Source organism: Sinocyclocheilus rhinocerous, unplaced genomic scaffold (assembly GCF_001515625.1).
Source record: "Sinocyclocheilus rhinocerous isolate Xijiao unplaced genomic scaffold, SAMN03320098_v1.1 scaffold819, whole genome shotgun sequence".
NCBI classification, from domain to species: Eukaryota; Metazoa; Chordata; class Actinopteri; order Cypriniformes; family Cyprinidae; genus Sinocyclocheilus; species Sinocyclocheilus rhinocerous.
In genome coordinates, this window is record NW_015665814.1 from 520659 (window position 1) to 543044 (window position 22386).

Genomic DNA, 22386 nt, shown 5'->3' on the forward strand with positions numbered 1-22386 from the left:
CTACATCGCCAATATGCAATCATTTCCATTTATGTCACCCATCCGTATTTGTACAAGTGTCTTCTCAAGTTCCCGTGATCGCAAACGCCTGGCTGGTCAGGTTTGGTGAGGCTTTCTCCAAACTGACCAAATACAAACGAGATAGCGATAAATGGAAGATGTTAACAAGAAATGTGGGAACGATTCCTATTTCAAAGAGAGCACGTGCAGACGAGGAGTTAATGCGGCGCTTGCTCGGCGGCGGAACAGTGAACCGTGTCTACACCGGCCGGACACGACACCGCCGCGTCGCAACAGGTTGAGTCTGTATACAGGACATTTGAACTCTGTGTCAGTACCTCATAAATAGAACGAGGCAGTTTACTGTCGGGGATTTGTCGTGTCGCACCGCATCCAGTGTAGCATCACTGATTATAATGAGTTCTATAGTATTGCATATAGTATTGTCGTGTCGCGCCGCTCGCGTCCGGTAGTTGGTCCATTACCACCACGGTGGTAAAAATCTGCCACCGTCACAGCCCTAAGTGTGGTCATATGGGTTTTTGACCACCTCTGTAGGTGTTTTAGCCCTGTTTACACTTGGTTTTAAGATGCGTTTTGGTCGATCGGATCACAAGTGGGCAATAATAAAGACATACCTGTTAACACCTGGCATTTTAATCTGACCCTTCTATCCACTTTCGACCTGTTCTGGCCAGATTACCCCCAACCCGTGGAGCTGATTACGTCAAGAGGAGGGTAAATAGGCAGATCCCTCTGTCAGCGTCAAAACATGAGCAGGAGGGTTAAAGTTATCGCGCACTAATATTGTGTCTGCTTGTACTTACTGCTGTTGATTCTTTTTTGTGTTATCAGAAAATCATACTTCTGATTCAGCCCATCAAAGTTTAAATCCCGTCTGATAAGCACGCGTATTAGGTCAGTAGGCGGTCTTTAGTGGCTGCTCGAACGCATTCGACCACATCAGCGGCTACACCACGAAAGCAATCCGGTCGAATGCGTTTTCGACTGCCTCTGGAAGTGGTCGAAAGTGGACGAGCTCAAAACCTTTCACACTCCGTTTACACCTGTATTTAGCGTTGTTCACTTGTGATCCGATCGACCAAAACGCATCTTAATACCAAGTATAAACAGGGCCTTAGTCATCTGATTGCAAACCTTTCTACACCCCATTTTCATCTGTAATTAAAACAGTTTGCTTGCTTAATAATAAAGTCTGCAGTATATGAATAATGTATTGTACTGCAAGCAAGCAAGCTTTTTTATTTGCCATGTAGAATAGGCTGTGACTAATATCATGTGCATTACACGCTTGGGATTCTGTTTGAGAAGAGTGTGTGTGTGTGTGTGTGTGTGTGTGTGTATACATTTAATGATTAAAAATATAAGATTAAGATAAGAATAAAATGCACATTATAAATACACAACATAAAATGTCATTGAAGCACGTCCTAGATAAACATAATCCCCACTTATTAAATAAATAGATGCACACCAAGTATAAACAGGGCCTTAGTCATCTGATTGCAAACCTTTCTACACCCCATTTTCATCTGTAATTAAAACAGTTTGCTTGCTTAATAATAAAGTCTACAGTATATGAATAATGTATTGTACTGCAAGCAAGCAAGCATTTTTATTTGCCATGTAGAATAGGCTGTGACTAATATCATGTGCATTACACGCTTGGGATGCTGTTTGAGAAGAGTGTGTGTGTGTGTGTGTGTGTGTGTATACATTTAATGATTAAAAATATAAGATTAAGATAAGAATAAAATGCACATTATAAATACACAACATAAAATGTCATTGAAGCACGTCCTAGATAAACATAATCCCCACTTATTAAATTTAAAGATGCACAAAATAAAGATAATATACTAAACAGTGACATCAACATTAGTTTTAATAAGCATTAAGTTTAGTATCACACCAAACACTATTGCGCTATTGAAACTGTGAGGAGTCATGCATAAGGATTAAGGAAGTAACGACACTTTCAAGCAAAATAATCATATTGATTCAAGCATTTAACAATTACAAGTTAATTACTTGTTAGTAATGAACCCAATATTGCACAATACAAAGAAGGTCTTCACTCAGTCCCAAACACAGTTTGGGGCCAATATGAACTAACACAGTAAGGTGGATATGTACTCTATCAGTTATATTCAGTTCTATACGGCCACCTAGTGTCGCAATTGTGTAATTTAGAGAATAACATATGCTATGTCAAGATCACGAGAAAATATTAAGTTGTGATAATGAGAAAACAACTTTTGTTATGTCGATATCACGAGAAAACAAGAAAGAAAAACAATAATAATCCTTGATCCCTTAGGGCTTCCGCAGATAAAGGCATATTCATTAAAAAAAATGTTTAAGATTTGATAAATTGTTTTGAATTTCCAGGCCTGAAACAGATGGATATAAAGTCCTACCATGTCCTGGCCCGTCATTACTCTTCTTCTTGAACAGTAAGCGAGCGAGCAGCAGCTCTTGTCTGAGACGCAGCACATCTTCATGAAGACTTCGAGCTGTAGACCTCCAGCCTTCATCCTGCTGTCTGAGTCTGTCAGCCAGAGATTCAGTGAACTGTCTGGCTCCTCCCGATGGGCTGATCTTAATAACAGCCACAGCCACGGCCAGTTTAGAGACTCTCGTGTACCAGCTCAGCGCTCCTACAGAGATCATGCAACAGTTCATCGTAAGCAAGAACTAGTCCACTTCTGACATCACATCCACACTGGACACAAGCAGCACACACAGAAAAAAAATATGATGCATATGAGTTTATGTGTTATATATGTGAGTTTTACTGAACCTGCTTTTGTCCTTGTTCCTTAACAAATGCAGATAATCATATGAACTTAAATTAAGTTTTTTTTAATGCCCCAGTATTGTGCTAAGGGCACTAATCACTCTGTGATTTATACAAAAACCCCTGGGTCCTTCTCAGAAAGTCTAGTGATGTAACTCTGAAGTGATAATAATCCACACATTTTCAAGTAAAACTAAATTATAACACATAATTAACAAATGATTAATGGGTTGTACATAGTTAAATTTAATTAAGTTTTTAGTTTCTTTTGTTCATACAACTTATTGGTGGATTGTAAGAACTATTTCATTTGCATGAAACCACCTGACACTACTTTAAATGTTTAGTGCTAAAATGACAACAACTACAATAATGTAATTATTTATTTATTTATTAAGTGGATATCTGAAGTGGATATATTACATGAGAACATGTGAGTATTTTTATTTAGAAAACTTAAGAGTTTGTCTCGTTTGTATGTCTTGTCATGCTGTCGTATAAAACGTCACTGAAGAGACAACGAGAACAAACTAATCACAACGGACAGCCACAAAACTTTAGCTGGAAATCAACTGCAAATATATAATCTTTCAATATCTTATGGATGCTTGATGCTTAAATAAAAAAAATAAAAATAAATAATAATAATTAGAAATTAAAAACAAAAAAACAATTGCCATGTTCACTGATTATAAGGCATAATGGATTTTTCAGATATTTTTAAAAAATAATTTTTTTTATGAGAATTTTGAGTGTGTGTATGTATATATATATATATATATATATATATATACTTTTTTTTCTGGACTCCTTTTTAATGGTTAAATTAAATTTTATTACTCAAAAAGCATGTTTAATTAATTACAATCATGAAACTAAAATCGTAAAACAATTTAACATCAATTTATTAAAAATTCAACAAAAATTACATGTTTAGGGCCCTATGAAATGTTTTATTTTTCCCAACCTTATGTTTTATTGTTACCAAATTCTGATTTAGCATGTCTAATTATTTGAAAGCATAAAAACAAGTTTCATTTATTCTTATTAAATATATACATGCATGTGTTTGTATTTATATAATAAATATACACAGTATACACACATATATTATGTAAACAAAAACGTTTATTTTGGATGCGATTAATCGCGATTAATCGCTTGACAACACTAATATATATATATATATTGTTGTCCTGAATAATCTATTATTATTATATTCTATCTATATATCAGTGAAGGGTGCACATCTATAGTGTATAGTGAAAGTTCAGTGAATGATTAGGAACACAACTAAGGCTCAGTGGCCTCGGACCTCAATACACTGCAGATATGCTAACTGAATATAAACCTAACAGACCATTCAGATTATTAGGATCAAGTCAGAAATACCAAGGTTTCATTCAAACGGGAGTCTGATTTTAGCTATTATGCCACACATAGTTAGAAGCTTTTATTCTGAACGGTTTGAATTAATTTTAAATCAGTTTTTTTATTATTTGCTTTTATTGTTGTGATTATTTTTATGATTATTTTAATTGCTTTTTTATTTAAAAAAATATTTAAACATTTTTTGAATTACCGTTGTGTATGAAATGTGCTAACGTTATATTAATAAACGTGCCTTGCATAAGGCGGCGCCAAAAATATGTACCGTTAGTTCAAACAACTCCAGTAAACTCCATCGCTTAGAAGAAACAACATGTTGACGATTGGAACAGTCTTTGATGAACTGTTTCCACAGAAATGCAAAGCACTGGTAATCTCATGTCAGTATAACGGCTCAGATGCAGTCAGTAAATGTCCACAATGAACAGTTTTAGCTAATGTGGGACAGTGCTTAACACGGCTTTTGCAGCAACATGTTTGATGCATTTTACCATCCAATAATCACTTTAAAAACTCAATAACAGCTTTGACTGTGCCAACGTTTTGTAGGGTTATCGGCCTAGAATAGCATTAACCTATTAACCTGTATAACGTTCCTGAGTGATATTACCTTCACAATCTGAGGCAGATTTGTCCTCCATTCTTCTCCAAACATTAGGATGTCACTCTGAGACGCTTAATACATGTCAAATTAACGTCGAAAAGAGTAATTTCCTAGAAAATCCATTGTTAAATCACTTCTAATTGACGAGAGTGTAATCAAACAGTCAACGTTCAACAGAACAGACACGCCCCCTCGAAATTACCCCGCCCATTCTAATGAATATTCATTAAAAAAGAAACTGCGGCTATTTAATTGGACAGGCACGTTGGGTCAAAGCATATTTCACACGTTTTTAGCTTTTCAATGAACGCAATTTAAAGTGCACAATTTAAAGGCTGCTACAGTTTCTCAGTGTTATTATTTAGGTATAAATTACTGTCAAACAACGGTTGCTGTTCCTTTTCTCTACAGTCAAAGCACAATGTTCAACGCTTTGGGGGTTTAAACGGTAACCTATTATCTTTCAGTAAACAATCCATGCCTAGACCACTCAATCATTACCATGTGTGAGACAAGAGTTGTCAAGTGTTGTTATGCTGACATCTATAACTAGACGGCGCTGTTTCCCATGTATGTAAAATTTTCATAGGTCTGCTGAGGGTTACTGTAGTCTAATGTGACTTTAGTTCAAAATGTGCATTCATATAGAAATGACGTGTAACTGCTAACTATGATTTATATATTTTCATATACATTCATATTTTAATGTGCATGCACTGGTAATTTTGTGTTATTTCCACCATTGTTGTTTAGGGGGGAAAATTCAGTTTATTTCACACACGTTTGACTCTATAGGTCTGTGTTTGTTAAAAACATTTTTAGTAGATTTACATTATTCTGTTTTGTGTGTAGCTTTAGCAGTTGTTTGATTGCAGAATATTTGTTGGCAACAGTGAATGATTCTTTATAAGTCACACAGTCTGACTATGAAATAATTTTAGAGCAAAAAAAAAAAAAAAAGCATAATGTTGTCCTCAATATACATCTTGTTTGCATTTTTTCTAAAGCTCATAAAGTGCCATGAGGTCAAAAAGCATGATTAATCGTAAGGATTTATGTTTTTAATTAACACAAGTTTTTCTTAATAGACTGAAGTAAAGGCTGCATCTTATCAATTGAATTCATGATGGAACAATGGAATACATAATAACACTGGGGGGAAAAAAATGTTATTTCAGACAGTACTAATAATTTAGATTATTAGTGTTTTACATGCTGGTTGCAGTAATTAACTTTTTTTTTTTTTTTGTATGTTTGTTTGTTTCCAAAAACATAAAAATGTCTTAGTGATTCCAAATTTTAGCGGAAGTACTTGAGCAATAAAGCACTGACCAGACAGAGAGCAGCTCTCCAGTCATCAAAACAAGACAGTTCAATCGGATTAGACTTCCTTACAAAATGTCATTAGCCCTTTATCAGGAATTCTGTTTACAAAGTGGGATTAAATCAACAGACAGATTTTTGGTTTGTTTGTTTGTTTCATTTTGCTGATGCGGAGAGACAATTGTAAGATTTATGTACTTTGCGTGGACTATAATGATGAAGCACAAATTATTGCGTGATTGCTGTTACACACTAGCTTTAATTTTCAAACAGTCAAGCAGTGTAAAAACTGAGCAATATGTTGACGGAAATGGACACACGAGTATCAGTCAGTGTAACCCTGGAGTCTGGGTCAGAGTCGTGTTGACATCCTCAGCATCTCATGACGTACACTGTTAAAAAAATTTACGGTAAAAACCCGGCAGCTGTGCTTGCTGGAATTTTACCGTGAAAAATATGGTAGCAACATTTTAGGTTTTACTGTTTTAACTTAAATTTACAGTTAAATACCGTAATTTCATTAACTGAAATAATGTTAATATACCAACCTATTGAAGTACTGAAATCTGTTTTGTACCTTTGTAATACACTGATAACCACCAAATGCAAGTGGTGATGAGAAAGTCACATGATGAACCAAAGCCCATCACAAGCAGCTTTTAAATAATAACATATATAGAAGGCGCACAGTGTCATTCACACAAACACTAAACACCATCATGGTAACACACATGAAACTGAAATAATGCAATAAACATTCATTTAACAACATTAGGTGTAACACACAACCCTAATATACAAAACTGAAGAAGAAACAGTTATTTCAACAAAAAAACCATCAAATTTGAAATGTAACGCAGGGAATTCTGGGAATGTCAATTTACGGTTATTCACTGTAAATTATACAGTCTTTTTCACTTCCAAAAACGGTATACTACCGTAAAATTAATGTCCAATACATGTAATGTCCAATACAGTTTTTCACCGTATATAGTAGGGGAATTTACCGTTAACCATTTAACAGGTTTTTACTGTAGCATTTTTACAGTCTTTTACCGTTAAATTCACGGTCATTTTTTACAGTGTAAGCTCTCTGTCGTCATTTAAAGTGTTCCTGTAAATACAATCCAGCCTGCACCTCTGATCAGAGTGTCATCTAAAGATGAAATAAAACATCAAATAAAATGGACTCAAACTGGGATGCAAAGGACTGAATTTTTTCACAAACCGTTTACCGACCTCACAATTTTACCGTTATCAAATAGGTGCATATACACAAACTATATTACATATTACAAATATTACTTAAAATATTATATAAAATTATATTACAGCATTGCTATTTAAAGACTGAAAAGATTAAAGAAAGTATTCCTTGGCCATGAAAATTGGATTGATTTGTGGATTGATGAATTAGTGAATTAGCATGCAATTCATCCGATGCCAAGGCTTTAGTATTTATAGACTAAGTCTTTGGACCGTCAATGGAAGTGGTGATTACTCTCCTCCACTCATCCCTATCATGGCAGTCATAGTTCAAAAGCAGTCAGACTCAACAGGCTTTAAATAGCATGCATTTTTGAGAAAGGACACCCACTTTAAACCCAGCAATAAGGTCAGAAATCATTGGCAGCTCTGTCCACACATGCACTCACATGGGAGGCTTGACTGCATGCAACAGAACCGGGGTGAGCCCTGCTACTTCCCGAGGTCAGCGACGGGTCGGCAGCCCAAGATGAATTGGGGGATTGAGCTGGCACTGCAGGTGACAGATGCTTGAATGGAAAAGCCACTAATTGGATGAGGTGGGGATTATGTCTGAGCATCAGATAATCAGATTATTCCAGAAACAGATCTCGCTTTTTTAACTCATTCACCGTAATCTGTCACACAATGTCATGCCTCTACACCAAGACTGCACCTTAGTAGTCTTAGTATCGTTTATCAGTACCCCGCTCTCTCTTGCGTTCTGCTTTTTACGTTTACAGTTTTGTCTTCTGTCCGACACCGAAAATTGGTTTTCATTTCCAGTTTCCTGCATTTCCATTTTCTATTTGCATTTTCAGGTCTCAGTGCTTGCCTACAAGGTCAGGGACCATGATGGCGTTTCCTGCTTTTCGAAAAAGGACTTAGCACCTGAAGTCTTGTGCGGTCTCAATACAGCATGGGGTTAGATTTAAGACTTGAAGTCAGCATGTCTTTGAAATGTGGGCATCTCTTCACACTGCTCTTCTTCATTGTGTCCGTCACAGGAATTCAAGGTAACAAAGTTAACGTTTATCACAAGCTGTAGATGAGGACGGCCATTTTGGTTTAAATTTGTAAATGGCTGATTTCTACAGTGTAGTGTTACAGTTAAGAATGAGGATGCTCTTTTGGGCATATATTGTGATTAGTATTGTGACCTATCAAAGAAATATGAAATATTTCTATAGTTCTATAGTGGACACACCAATATATTTTTTCAATGTGTAGAAGGTTCCAAAATGTTGTTTTGATGGATAACATGTAACAGTGTTTTAAGTTGTTTTCATTTACTGTAAGTGTAAAACAACGACGAGTTTCAAATATAGCCACGCAAACGACTATAGAGGTGAAGAGAACTGGAGAATGGAGAAAATTACCATAAATTTGAAAGATTAGATCATGTGGGCACCATTGACTTTTTTTCCCCAGTATTGCCCTCTACCACCAAAGAACAACACAATTTGCGTCCTCAGATTGGCCTGAGCTAAATTGTTAGCAAAAAAATAAAAAATAGGCCTATAAGGCAACTGCAAAAAAATGGCAGAATTTGTATTGGTAGAACCATACAGTTCCAGAATTATTTTCAGAATGTACATTTGCTTGCTCTTTTCACTAAAACATTTAATGACCTTCAAGCAGGACTATAGAGGTGAAGAGAACTGAAGAATGGAGAAAATTACCATAAAATTGAAAGATTAGATCATGTGGGCACCATTGAGTTTTTTCCCCCAGTATTGCCCTCTACCACCAAAGAACAACACAATTTGTGTCCTCAGATTGGCCTGAGCTAAATTGTTAGCAAAAAAATAAAAAAATAGGCCTATAAGGCAAATGCAAAAAAATGGCAGAATTTGTATTGGTAGAACCATACAGTTCCAGAATTATTTTCAGAATGTACATTTGCTTGCTCTTTTCACTAAAACATTTAATGACCTTCAAGCAGGAGTGAAGAAACTAATCTGTTAGCGTTGCATAATATCCTATTTTTGGCAAAAGACTGTGAATTGAAAGCCCATAGGGCTTTTGAGAGCTGTGAAATATCAACCTCCTGAAGAATATTTTAGCACAAATATGGCAAACTACAACAAAAGTTACTAACCTGTTATTTTTGATGAATTAATATTTGTTGTTGTTCTCACAGACCGAAGCAGGCTAAATCCATCAGAGACCCTTCACACTATCAGCTTAACAAACCTGCCAAACCCACCAAAGCAGAATTCAGGGATCAGGACTATATTTGAAATGGAAAAGCATCGCATCAAGAGGTCAGACTTCTTCCACTCAGAGGTGAAAGTATGTCCGCAGGAGACGATGAGGGAAGTCATAGCAAGCCACCAAACATACTACACACTGAGAGGTAACTCATGGCTGTAAAACATAGGAATATCTTCCGTTTTAGAAAGTTTAACCATCCAAACGCATCAATGGTTCTGTTTAGTGCAGTGGCTCTCAACCCAATTCCTGGAAGCTGCCCTCGAAACTCTGTACATTTTGTATGTCCCCTTAATCAAACAAACCCGATTCAGGTCATCAGCTCATTAGTAAAGACTCCAAGACTTGAAATGGGTGTGTCAGATAAAGGTGACTACCGACTTGTGAATTTAAATTCACATTTAGGTCAGTTAATTAAATCATGCTTTTAGATTAAACATGAAAATAAATGAGTTAAATGTTTTAAGATTATTAAATATAAAATATTTGCCTGTAGCATGTGCTAGTAGTAGTACTGCTGGCCTTGTCTTTAATGGTGTTTTTCACTTACATTAGATATTTCATACCTGTTGAGCTTTGATTTTTTTAAATACATTTGCAATTAACAAAGAACAAACAAAAGTGTCGCTGTCAGTTTCCCTTTTCAGTGAAAGTGAGAAAATAAATATTTAGGTTATGTGCTCCAAAAACTGGACATACCTGTATCAAACGGACAATAGCTATGTTTCCATCCACCTATTTTTATGTGCATTTTGGATTATCGCATAAAAAAACGCTGGATGGAAACACCAAGATGCGCATAAATTCTAAAAATGCGCATAAAAAACTTATGCGCACAACTGAGTAGGATAAACTTTTTATCCGATAAGAAAAAATGCGCATAAACTACGATGGAAACACATTAAATTCCGAATAAATTCCACCATGCGCATTGAAAAAGTCATGTGACTTTGCGCTATGAGACGGGATAACTTAGCTAACCAGCAGACCGATCTCGCTCACAGCATCTATATGTTGTTTTGGTCGTTCTGAAATGCCTGAGGAAAGTCTGTCATCAAAGTATTTCTGTATAATTACTGTCTTACACGACTGCGTTCCCAAACAGCAGACATCCACCTCTAAAAGCAATGACTGCATTTATTGTGTTACGTCTGCTCTCTCTGAAGCTCAAGTCATTTATTACATATGAAAATTATTAGATTCAGTGGCTTCTCCTAGTTTTCTTAGTGATATTTAGTGCCAGTTTATCAGGAAGTGACAATTTTGTTCTCTTTCATTCGTTGGATGGAAACGGTGCTTTATTCGCAAATGTTTTATGCGATATTCCAGTTTTGCGCATAAGTTAAATTTGCATCTTTGGATGGAAACATAGCTAGTAATTTGAAGTGAAAAATTGGGAATAGGTAGCATAGACATAGACAGACCAAAAACTTGCAAGCCACTTTATTTCACATTGTAAGTACATCATGAAAGTAACCACAATAAAATACATGCCTTCCTACCATATAGTATGAAAAAACAATACATCAAACAAGTGGTATGCTCAAATTTGCAGTACAACTATGCTCGAATTACATAAACGTATTCACTGACATGCTCTTTTAAAGTGTAGGTGCTAGAGAGAGAGAGAAAAAAGATTACCAAAAAATAATAATAAATACTTTCTAAAATTAAGTGTTGAACCCTGTCAAATGCTTCTGGAACGTGGGAGTCATGACACCAGATTTCTGGATCCAAATGCTAGCTTTATTAAAAAGAGCGTGGTCAGAAATCACCAGCAAACAATAACATCCAAGAATAATCCAAGAGAGTAACAAACAGGCGCAACGTCAGGGCAGGCAGCAAACAATCAAAACACGGAAACAGTCCAAGATCAAAAACACATAGGCAAGGCAAGGTGGAGCTCATGGGCACTCCAGCTGGTGATCGTGACAGCTTTATTAATTATAAATAAATAAACAGTTAGTCATAAAATAGATCCATCTATGAGAAGTGTATTTAAATTTAGAGAAATATGCCAAGGCAGTTGAAGGCAGAAAATGTAATCTACAGAGAATAAACGGGTATAATTAATCAAAATAAGACAAGTAATTGTTTATGAAATATGAATGAATGAAATACCTCTGTTGTATGACTTCAGTTTTATTTCATTGCAATTTAGCAAAACAGAAAAATATATTTGACTAGAAAACAGATCCAGAAAGACTGTGAATTTTCTCATCTGAACACTTATTTGTTGACCTTGTCAGTTTGCCAGGAGGCTGTATGGGAGGCTTTCCGGATCTTTCTGGACAGAATTCCCAGCAGCTCAGAGTACCAGAAATGGGTCCACAAATGCCAGCATGACTCTATGTGCATCTCAGATCTCGCCATGGATTTCAGCAATTCACAGGAACACATAGACATGGTCTACAGGGTAAACTAATCAAACATTCACACAATACTGTACATTCAAAAGATGTCATAACACTTTTTTGTGAATAAAGTGTAAATGTGTTTTGTTTGTATAAATTATATTAAATCAAATGTCTGATTTATGTAAATGTTGCTATTTTTAGGTTACCATTTTTTTTCAGTGTCTATGGGTGATTGTGAAATAAGAGCTGCCCTGAATATCTCCAAATGATAGGCCAAAAATTAGAGGAATAGTTCACCCCAAAATGAAAATTTGCTGAAAATGTACTCACCCTCAGGACATCCAAGATGTAAATGAGTTTGTTTCGTCATCGGAACTGGTTTTATTTACAGTTACATCGCTTGCTCACCAATGGATCTTCTGCAGTGAATGGGTGCCGTCAGAATGAGAGCAGCTGATAAAACATCACAATAATCCATTACAGTAAAGTAATCCATACAACCATCAATTACACGTTTACATGTTTGAATGCAACAAATCCATCATTAATGCATTCTGGCCAAAATATGGGTCCAAAATTCCACCAGAGAAGGAGTCCATCCCCTGTTGTTTATCACTTCAGACTAATTTATTAAGAACTGTTTTGGATTGTTTTCACTTGTAAACGGTACTTGATCTGTGCAGATTTATCTCCTGATTCAGATGAGACAACGTTTTCACAGGAGAAAGCAATATTATTGATAGAGTGCTCATATTTTAGCTGGAAGCAACAGTTTGAAGTTAAAAACATCTTGATGGATTTGTTAATTGCAAACACACATCTTTTTGCTTCTCAAGATGTTAACTGATGGACTGGAGTGGTGTGGATTGCTTGTGAATTATTGTGATGTTTTTGTCAGCTGTCTGGACTCTCATTCTGACGGCACCCATTCACTGCAGAAGATCCATTGGTGAGCAAGTGATATCTCCAAATCTTTTGCTGTTGTATAAGCGCTATAGAAATAAAGGTGACTTGACTTAAAGATGACTGTTCTGATGAAGAAACAAACCCATCTTCATCTTGGATGGCCTGAGGGTGAGTACATTTTTATTTTGGGCTGAACTATTCCTTTAAATGTTTAAGTTAAATTTGTTTTGTAATATGTTTGTTTTTCCTTTACAGAGGGTGAATATGAATAGTGAAAAATTAGAACGGTGAGACTGCACTTGGAATCACGACTATTATTTCATATTTTGGAAACATCTTCAAATCATCTATAACAAAAATGGTGCACCGTGGTTATTTTAATACCATGATACATATTCATTTTTAATTCATAGAAATATGACTGAAGAGCCAACAACTGATGGAGCACCAAGAACGGAAGGTATAGTTGAATTGTTTTTGGTATTCAATGAGATGCTATCATTTTAGTAAATTCAGCTAAGCTCAATCTCTGTTGTTCAGGATCAGAAGAAGTCCCGACTGAAGCAGCAGTAGAAGAATTTGTTCCCCCAGATCTGTCTAGTACTGTCAGTACTACAACAGACACATCTTCTGCCTCACAGGTCTGGAGCACAATTTACATAACATACTACATGTACTTTCAAAACGGGCAGTAGTGGTTGATAGAAATTAATTTTTTAAATATAGTGACAACTTATTGTTTACAGTATATGTAGCCTTTGCTCTGCTTTCATTTTAGGCCACGACCACCAGGTCAATAAGCCTTGGCTTACTTTTATCTACAGGAATTTACAAATGAATAATAAAATGATTAGTAAAGTTCAACTGGAACACAGGGGACAAAACAATGAACCTTAATGCACCTCAGTGAGTAGTGACTTGAATGACTTAGACACCCCTCCTGTTCAGCCTGCTTAAATACAAAAGGAAACCTTTCAGTAGTGAGAGATGTGTTGTTGATGTGAGTGAGAGTCAGAACTAGAAGATGAGGAACAGGAAGGTGGTGGCGGAGGATGGGGTAAAGAGAAGGATGCTCTGAACAGTTTGTAGGTGTTTAGTGGAGGGAAGGGATGGTGGTATTTGTTTTTAGAATTTTTATTGTAGCACTTGCATGAATTCTTCAGTTAAAATGTTTAAAATAAAAGATTTAACCCGGAAAGTTGTTTAAACCGTTTGGGGAATTCTGCATGTTTTTTGCACTAATTATTAAATAGCTCTTGTAATACATTTGTAGGAGTTGGATCTTCACAATGTGGTTGCTGAGCAGCCAGTACATCGGGTCATAGAGTTCAGTGTTATACTGATGGACTATGGGTATCAGGAGATACTGAGAGACACCGATTCACCTCAGTACCATGACCTGTCAAGGCATCTTCAGGATCAGGTGTGTGAAAATGACCAAACAATGATCCAAAATTCAGTGTTTTTGAAGAATCAAAGTGTGCACATAATAACACATACTGTGATTTTCTGCGGATTTCCTTTCATAAATATATGTAATTTGGGCATTTCTCCATTTGCATGCTGGACATACTATGCATGTATTTAAATTGTAAGTCCCTTGAATTTTATTTTATTAGAGGGCAGGAGGCTCAGATTATTCAACAGAGCCACACTGTGTGCAGTGTAACTTGTCTAAGCATTAATGAGAGGGAAAGCTCCTTATACTGGAGAGCAGCCACGTAAGAAGTGTTTCTTGGAGGTTATAGTACATTGAAGAATGATCATATGACTTTTTACATACGCCATGTGACCTGTAAATGCGAAAAAAAACGTTTCCATTGCAGTTTTGCGAATTATTACTTTTTCGCATTGCCTGAAAAACCAGCTCATACGAGCATAAAAACTTTTTGGCGATATATGGGCATTTTTGCGAAATTGACGCGTTTCCATTAGGCGTATTTTCAATTCGCAATTTCAATTTGCGCAATTTGAAGGGTAATGGAAACGCGCCTAATAATTGTGCAGTTCTGGTTAATACATTTGCCTATAGCTATACCCATATATGATGGGCAACATTAGATATTAAAGTGCATGCTTGTTTGTTTTTTGCAGATGCAACATGCTTTTAATGACCTACCTGGATTTATGGATGTCCAAGTGTTAAGTATTAGGTAGGCGTACTCTTTTAATATGACTTTAATTATAGCAGCAGTGACCAACTGATCAGCTGAGCTCTGAATTACTGCTGTGAAAATAGGGATTTACATTCACACTGAAATACAAGCCTAGCTGTGTTTGCATCCTGTTTCCATTAAATTCCATATTTCACTAGTGAGCTGTTTGTGCATGTCTGATTACTTGTTGCATTTGATTATTTTCTGTTTTCTGTCATACATGCAAGTGAGGCAGAAGCACCTAAAGGGTAAAAGTTACATAATGTGTTCATGTGTGTTGTATAATGTGTATAGTCTTTGTGTACATCAGCTTTCGTTTCTATTGCTTCGATAAAACGACTGCTACACGAATAAATATAAATGCACATTGCTTCTATTTATCCAGAGCTGGAGGACTATCTGCAGTTTACTCAGCTGTATTTGAGACTACCATACCTTCCAGTGCTGATGGAAATCTGGACATTGGCACGGCTGTTTCATCTACAGGACCAAGTCTGAAGGATATGATAGTTAAAGCACTGAGCAAAAAGGCATCTCTTCTTGATCTTAATTCACTGACCTTTGAGACAGGTAAATGTATATAATTATAAATATGTATTTCCATTTACAATTTATTTTAAAAGAATCTTGTTTGATTATCTTGTATAAGTTCATCACATAGTATTTATAAGTTGTGTACACATTTTCTCGCATCAGGCAAAGACCAGTCTTCAACGAGAATGCCTGTGACTGTTTCTGAAGACATTATGACTGAGGTGACTAATGTCATACAATTACGCAATTAGGAACAAGAGATCATTCTATATTGTCAATATAGTCATGGCTAAAGGGGCACAGCTCACAGAGAAATGCCTGCGATGCCTTCCATACTGACACACAGCACAGATGTATTGCTTCTTTGTTCCCAAATTAAAATAAATATATAAGGACAACTTTTAATAAAGATATTACAGTGTCATCCACTAGAAGATATATTTGTAAACTATATACGTGTAAACTAAGGGTTAATAGTAATACAGGTGCATCTCAATAAATTAGAATGTCGTGGAAAAGTTTGAAGTAAACTACTGAAGTAGTTTAAGTCTTTGGTTCTTTTAATTGTGATGATCAATGCACACAGACTGAAGTAGTTTACCAATTCGGTTCTTTTAATTGTGATGATTTTGGCTCACATTTAACAAAAACCCACCAAAGAGAATCTATGGGGTATTGTCAAGAGGAAAATGATAAACAAGAGACCAAAAAATGCAGATGAGCTGAAGGCCACTGTCAAAGAAACCTGGGCTTCCATACCACCTCAGCAGTGCCACAAACTGATCACCTCCATGCCACGCCGAATTGGGGCAGTAATTAAAGCAAAAGGAGCCCTTACCAAGTATTGAGTACATGTACAGTATATGAACATACTTTCCAGAAGGCCAACATTTCACTAAAAATGTTTTTTTTATTGTTGTGAATTGGTGGGTTTTTGTTAAATGTGAGCCAAAATCATCACAATTAAAAGAACCAAAGACTTAAACTACTTCAGTCTGTGTGCATTGAATTTATTTAATACACGAGTTTCACAATTTGAGTTGAATTACTGAAATAAATGAACTTTTCCACGACATTCTAATTTATTGAGATGCACCTGTATATGCAGCAGCTGGGGAAGATTTCATACCTGCTAGTGTATTGTATATTGCAGTGCCGTATCAGCCAATCAGCATCCAGGACCAGAACTATATGTTTTAAGTCGTTTGTGCTCTGTGTTACTTATTTTATATGTTTATGAAACAGAGATAGGGTTAACATAACATCTTTGAATGCAATAACATAATTGTACACCTGTTAATTTGCAGTCCTTTGATCAAGATTCATATGGTGACCTCAGTTTTCCAACAAAAGGACCAAAGATTGAAGTTCATATTTCATCAGATGATGATGAGACCATTGTAGACCCAACTTTGGACACAGACAGCACCACGTCAACAACAAAATCAGAATCAGAAACAGTTGAGCCTGAGAGTGACGCAGTCATTATACACCAGCTTAAAACTATTCAAGGGGAAACTGGTGAACTCATAACAGAGATTTTTCAAGTTCCACCAGTAGAGGAAGCTCCTAGTGAGGATGACAGCAAGCCAGTTGTTATTGCTGAAAAAGACAACAATTCAACTCCAACATCTTCAGCTGCTGCCTCAGCATTACCCCCGAGTGAAGAACAGCCTAGGACTACAGAGAAACCTACACCAGATAGTGACTTCAGTCTAAACACGATACCAGAAGATGACATCCCATTTCACCCGTTAACCACCGCCCACATTTTGTTCACCACTGCAACAACCGTTAGTCCTAGGTCTGAACAACCAAAGTTGGCTGTCACAACTGACTTTAGCATCACCCTGCAACCTTCAACTGAACCAATTGATCCAATAACTGAAGTGACAGATTCTAATGAAATTCCAGAGGTGCCTCAACCAGTGGACACTGGAACGGTAGTAAAGGAAGAAGAGACCAAAGTGGTGATGCCTGAACCAGACGAAGAGACCAAGTCTGAGGTTGATTTACCCAAGGTAAAGGTTGTGACAACAGAAACTGTAAAAGTATCTGGACCTGAGAAAGCTACCAATGTAACTGGAGATGCTTTCGTTTTAGAAAACCAGGTATTACGACCTGAAGAAGTAGATGCTGTCGTTTTAGAAGACCAGGTATTACGACCTGAAGAAGTAGATGCTGTCGTTTTAGAAGACCAGGTATTACGACCTGAAGAAGTAGATGCTGTCGTTTTAGAAGACCAGGTATTACGACCTGAAGAAGTAGATGCTGTCGTTTTAGAAGACCAGGTATTACAGCCTGAAGAAGTGACTGTAGTAACAGAAATGCATGCTGAGTATGGCACATTAGAGCCTGTGGGAACAGTTGTGCTACCAGAACCAGAGGATGAGATTGAAACATCAACTAACCAGGATGAAGTAGCAGAACCAGAGGAAAAAGCTTTAGAGCCAGATCCAGAGGTCATTATAGAATCGAAAGAAGATGTTGAGGAGCATAAAACTGATGAGATTAAAGTGAAACAAGTGGATGACGTTCAGGCAACCAGGAGGCCAGAAACTGAGACAGGACAACCTAAGGAGGAACTTCATTTAACAGAAAAGGGTGAGGTGGTGAAACCTGAAAGAGAAGCTGATGAATCAGAACCTGCTGAAGTTGCAGAATATGAAGGCAGCGTCGAAACTGAACAGCCCGCTGTGGAGATCGCGAGTGAGGTCCCCAAAACCACTGAAGGTTCAACCAAACCTCCTGCAGAGATGATTAAGATTAAACCACCTGAGATTTCTGTCACAGAAACTTACCTTGTTGAGAATGTTGACAATTACCAACCCAAAGAAGGTGCTAATTTGCCTTTTGTGCCAGTTGACAGGGTTCAACCAGGCACAGACATTGGTAAACCTGAACATGTGGAAGACTTTGGGGTGGAGGATCAACTCTTCAAACCGGAGGTTATTGAGGGAGTTTTTGAGATACCAGATCTGGTTACAGAGGGAAAAACCCTAAGACCAGAAGTGTCTGATGTTCTCATTACTGTATCAAGTGCCTTAGAATCTCTACCTGAAATGATCACAGAATCAGCTTCGAAGAAAGATAAGGACTTACCATCTGTTGTTGGGGATACTAAGGAGCCACAGTTTGAAGAGATGGGTGAGAGATCTACGCTGTTTCTCAATAAAAACGTTTTAGAATTAACATGGAAAATTTTCACAAAATGAGTTTTAGCAGTCATCTGAAACACTGAACTATTTTGCACTTCAAATATAATTTACAACCTAACTTTAATGATTTCCCAGAGGAAGACCAAGAAGAAGAGACTGCATCACAACCCACGGAGACACTCGCAACTGATCTACCTTTGACAACACTTTTTGAAGTAGTGCTAACAGATGAATCGGTTGTTACGCCAACCCCTTTGGAAAAGGATTATGATTCACCAACTGAAAAAGTACAATCAACTGTTGCCCAGGAGTTACCATCTGTTGTTGGAGATACCGAGGAGCCAAAGCTCACAGAGATGGGTAAGAGAGCCATGCCATCTGTGTTTCTCAATAAAATTGTTTGGTCAAAGAGATGTTCAGAGAGATGCTCCCAATCATAGCTCTCATTACAGAACATTACAGGCTGTCTAATTTAAATTTGATTGTGGAATTAAGGCAGAATAAAAGGCTAAAAGAAAATAAGACACCTGAGTGCAGAAGTGACAGCAGTTGTTTAAGGTGAAAGTCTTTTATCTCACGTATAAGAGAATATTTGAGGGGATATGACTGCTGAACTGTCACACATTAACTATTTTGCACTTCAGATGTAATTTATATCATCATTAATGATTTCCCAGAGGAAGACACTCCAACAGAAGATCTCCTTGTAGAACAAGAAGAAGAGACTGCATCACAACCCATGGAGACACTCGCAACTGATCTACCTTTGACAACTTCACCTGCAGACCTTAACAGTTTTGAAGTAGTGCTATCAGATGTATCGGTCGTTACGCCAACCCCTTTAGAAAAGCATTATGATTCACCAACTGAAAAAATACAATCAACTGTTGCCCAGGATGTTGATTTTACGAAGACAGAAAATGGCAAAATGCTGAATGTGGAAACTCAGGAAGATGTTCTAACAGATGCATCAGTCGTTACTCCAGTATTTTTGGAAAAGGATTATGATTCACAGACCGAAAAAGCACAACCAACTGTTGCCCAGGATGTTATATTTGAGTCAGAAAATGACCAAGTGCTGGATGTGGAAACTGAAGACCCATTTATTCATTTAAAAGAGTTAGACCAAATAGATGTAGTAAGTACTGAGACCATTGATCTCTTGAGTTATCACAATGGATATTCTTTCCCAAATGAAGGATATCCCTTGGAGACAACAAGAGCGCCATCACTAAAGTATTTCACAACTCCTTCTATGACCACAGCTAACAAAGGCAAAGAACTAGTAGTGTTTTTCAGTTTGCGTGTCACAAACATGCTGTTCTCTGAAGATCTTTTCAATAAGAGCTCTGCAGAATACCGATCGTTGGAAAACACATTTGTTGAACTGGTGAGTGCAGCTCTTTCAATTTCTGTTGGCTGGCTTATTAACATCCTCATTAATAGTGGGATATTACAGTAAGAAAACATACAACTCTTTATTTTCTTCATAAAGCAGTTTCTTATAGTGATGAGTGAATGGGTGAACATCAGCATATTGCTTCATCTTAATGCTTTTCACTGCATAGCCTATGCAATCTTTAAAAACGAGACTATACTGCTTACACTCTGCAGTATGATAATATTTGCGCTTAGATTCCTTTTGCTAACTCCTGCAATTGTCCAGTGGATTTTGAATGGTGGACATACATAAACTAGGCTTTTGTCTCCTCTGTGCACAGCTACTCCCATATCTACAGTCTAACCTAACAGGCTTTAAGAAGTTAGAGATCCTAAACTTCAGAAACGGAAGTGTGGTGGTCAATAGCAAGGCAAAATTTGCCAAGTCTGTGCCGTACAACATTACTCAGGCTGTCCAGCACGTCTTGGAGGAGTTTTGTAATGCTGCAGCCCAGCATTTGGACATAACGGTTGACAGCCATTCCCTAGACATAGGACCAGGTAAGAGTCTTGGGCTTTGCAAGCATCATACATCAGCTGGCTGGTTCATTTCAAAACTGCATCAGTCTGTCTGGACACGGACAGAATTTCTCACAGAAGGTCAAGAATTGCTACAATTAAGATGAGTCCCATTTCTTCTTTCATTTTAGCTGATCAAGGTGACCCTTGCAAGTTTCTTGCCTGCAACGAGTTTTCCAAATGCGTGGTAAACCTCTGGACAAAGGAAGCACAATGTTTATGTGACCCAGGCTACGTGACGGTGGATGGACTGCCATGTCGGAGCCTCTGTGTGGTCCAGCCTGACTTCTGTCTCAATGGAGGAGAGTGTGAGATTGTACCAGGGCACGGTGCCGCTTGCAGGTACCTCAGAGAACAAACACATATGTGACCCTGGAGCACAAAACCAGTCTTAAGTCGCTGGGGTATATTTGTAGACATAGCCAACAATACATTGTATGGGTCAAAATGATCGATTATTCTTTTACGCCAAAAACCATTAGGATATTAAGTAAAGATCATGTTCCATGAAGATATTTTGTAAATTTCCTACCGTAAATATATCAAAACGTAATTTTTGATTAGTAATATGCATTGCTAAGAACTTCATTTGGACAACCTTAAAGGTGATTTTCTCAATATTTTGATTTTTCTGCACCCTCAGATTCCAGATTTTCAAATAGTTGTATCTCGGCCAAATATTGTCCTATCCTAACAAACCATACATCAATGGAAAGCTTATTTATTCAGCTTTAAGATGATAAGTATATTAAAAAATTCAAAAATGGCTGGTTTTGTGGTCCAGGGTCACATATAGCTATGAACAGTTAGATTCCATGATCTAAATGCAATTCAGTTCTGTTTTGGAATTGAATAGAATGCTTGTCTCTAATGTGAGATCTAGGTTTTTACCTTAACTAGGTAAATCAAGTTTCTAACTATATGTTGGCAAACTTAATATGTTTGCCAGCACTCCAGTATTTTTGGAAATTTCTTAAAAAAAAAAAAAAATCAAGAAATGACTTTGTTCTTTAGAAACATGTAAACACAGGGATGTTGTTGTGTAGCTCTGATGGATCTCTTTAGGAACAATCCTCCACTGTACATGTTCTAACTGTCTCTCTCGACCCTTTTAGATGTCCTGTAGGTAAATTCTGGCAATTTATCGGGGAGAGATGTGCAGAGCTGGTCTCCGTGACACTAGACCCCTTTCTTTCCCTAGTGTGCCTCGTGGGCGCGCTCACCTTTCTTTATGCCATCACTTCTCTCTTGTTATACATGTTCAGGAAATGTGTACGGACCAGAAAGAAACTAACTCTAGTGTAAGCAGGGGTTTTTTTCGTCAGATTTTCTGACATATTTTGCGGTCAAATAATTTGTTGTGTTATTACAGATAACAAAACATACAGTAAAAAATATCTCTGAAATGCTGATTAGTCAAACATATACAAATTTAAAGTAAAAGAAAAAAAAAAGTTTTTAAGTTTTTAAAGTATTTATTTCTTAAAGGGGTCCTATTATGCTCTTTTACAAAGTCTTGATTTTGTTTTGGGGGTGTACTAGAACATGCTCTCATGCTTGGTGGTTCGAAAAACGCATAATTTTTTACATAATTTACATTATTACAATACCTTTCTCCCCAGCCTGGCACAAACGGCTCGATTAGTTCCGGCTTTGATGAACTTCTTCATCGTCTCGTCTGATGCACTCAACCAAGCGTTCTAACCACAACCTCGCCCCT

General features: G+C 37.0%; 2 protein-coding genes across 6 annotated transcripts in view; one reads left to right on the plus strand and one right to left on the minus strand.

Annotated features, from left to right (window-relative positions):
* Positions 1 to 4995, minus strand: part of mei4 (meiosis-specific, MEI4 homolog (S. cerevisiae)) — a 40087-nt gene extending 35092 nt beyond the window's left edge. Inside the window, exons 1-2 of the mRNA XM_016542612.1 lie at positions 4821 to 4995; positions 2442 to 2681 (exon numbers count right to left, since the gene is read on the minus strand). Coding sequence (XP_016398098.1) covers positions 2442 to 2681; positions 4821 to 4851 — 271 coding nt within the window. The 5' untranslated portion in view covers positions 4852 to 4995. The remainder of the gene's footprint in view (positions 1 to 2441; positions 2682 to 4820) is intronic.
* Positions 4996 to 8017: 3022 nt separating this feature from the next.
* Positions 8018 to 22386, plus strand: part of LOC107731515 (interphotoreceptor matrix proteoglycan 1a) — an 18557-nt gene continuing 4188 nt past the window's right edge. Inside the window, exons 1-18 of one of the 5 annotated variants that reach the window (XM_016542620.1) lie at positions 8018 to 8398; positions 9526 to 9741; positions 11846 to 12012; positions 13115 to 13146; positions 13273 to 13319; positions 13400 to 13500; positions 14133 to 14282; positions 14954 to 15012; positions 15243 to 15263; positions 15401 to 15585; positions 15712 to 15770; positions 16857 to 17795; positions 17841 to 18696; positions 18843 to 19067; positions 19385 to 20097; positions 20429 to 20648; positions 20798 to 21008; positions 21782 to 21967. In XM_016542620.1, the coding sequence (XP_016398106.1) occupies positions 8302 to 8398; positions 9526 to 9741; positions 11846 to 12012; positions 13115 to 13146; positions 13273 to 13319; positions 13400 to 13500; positions 14133 to 14282; positions 14954 to 15012; positions 15243 to 15263; positions 15401 to 15585; positions 15712 to 15770; positions 16857 to 17795; positions 17841 to 18696; positions 18843 to 19067; positions 19385 to 20097; positions 20429 to 20648; positions 20798 to 21008; positions 21782 to 21967 (4484 nt within the window). In that variant the 5' untranslated portion in view covers positions 8018 to 8301. Of the gene's footprint in view, positions 8399 to 9525; positions 9742 to 11845; positions 12013 to 13114; positions 13147 to 13272; positions 13320 to 13399; positions 13501 to 14132; positions 14283 to 14953; positions 15013 to 15242; positions 15264 to 15400; positions 15586 to 15711; positions 15771 to 16856; positions 18697 to 18842; positions 19068 to 19384; positions 20098 to 20428; positions 20649 to 20797; positions 21009 to 21781; positions 21968 to 22386 lie in introns of all 5 variants that reach the window. The other 4 variants (XM_016542622.1, XM_016542619.1, XM_016542618.1 and 1 more) reach the window with 4 other exon arrangements.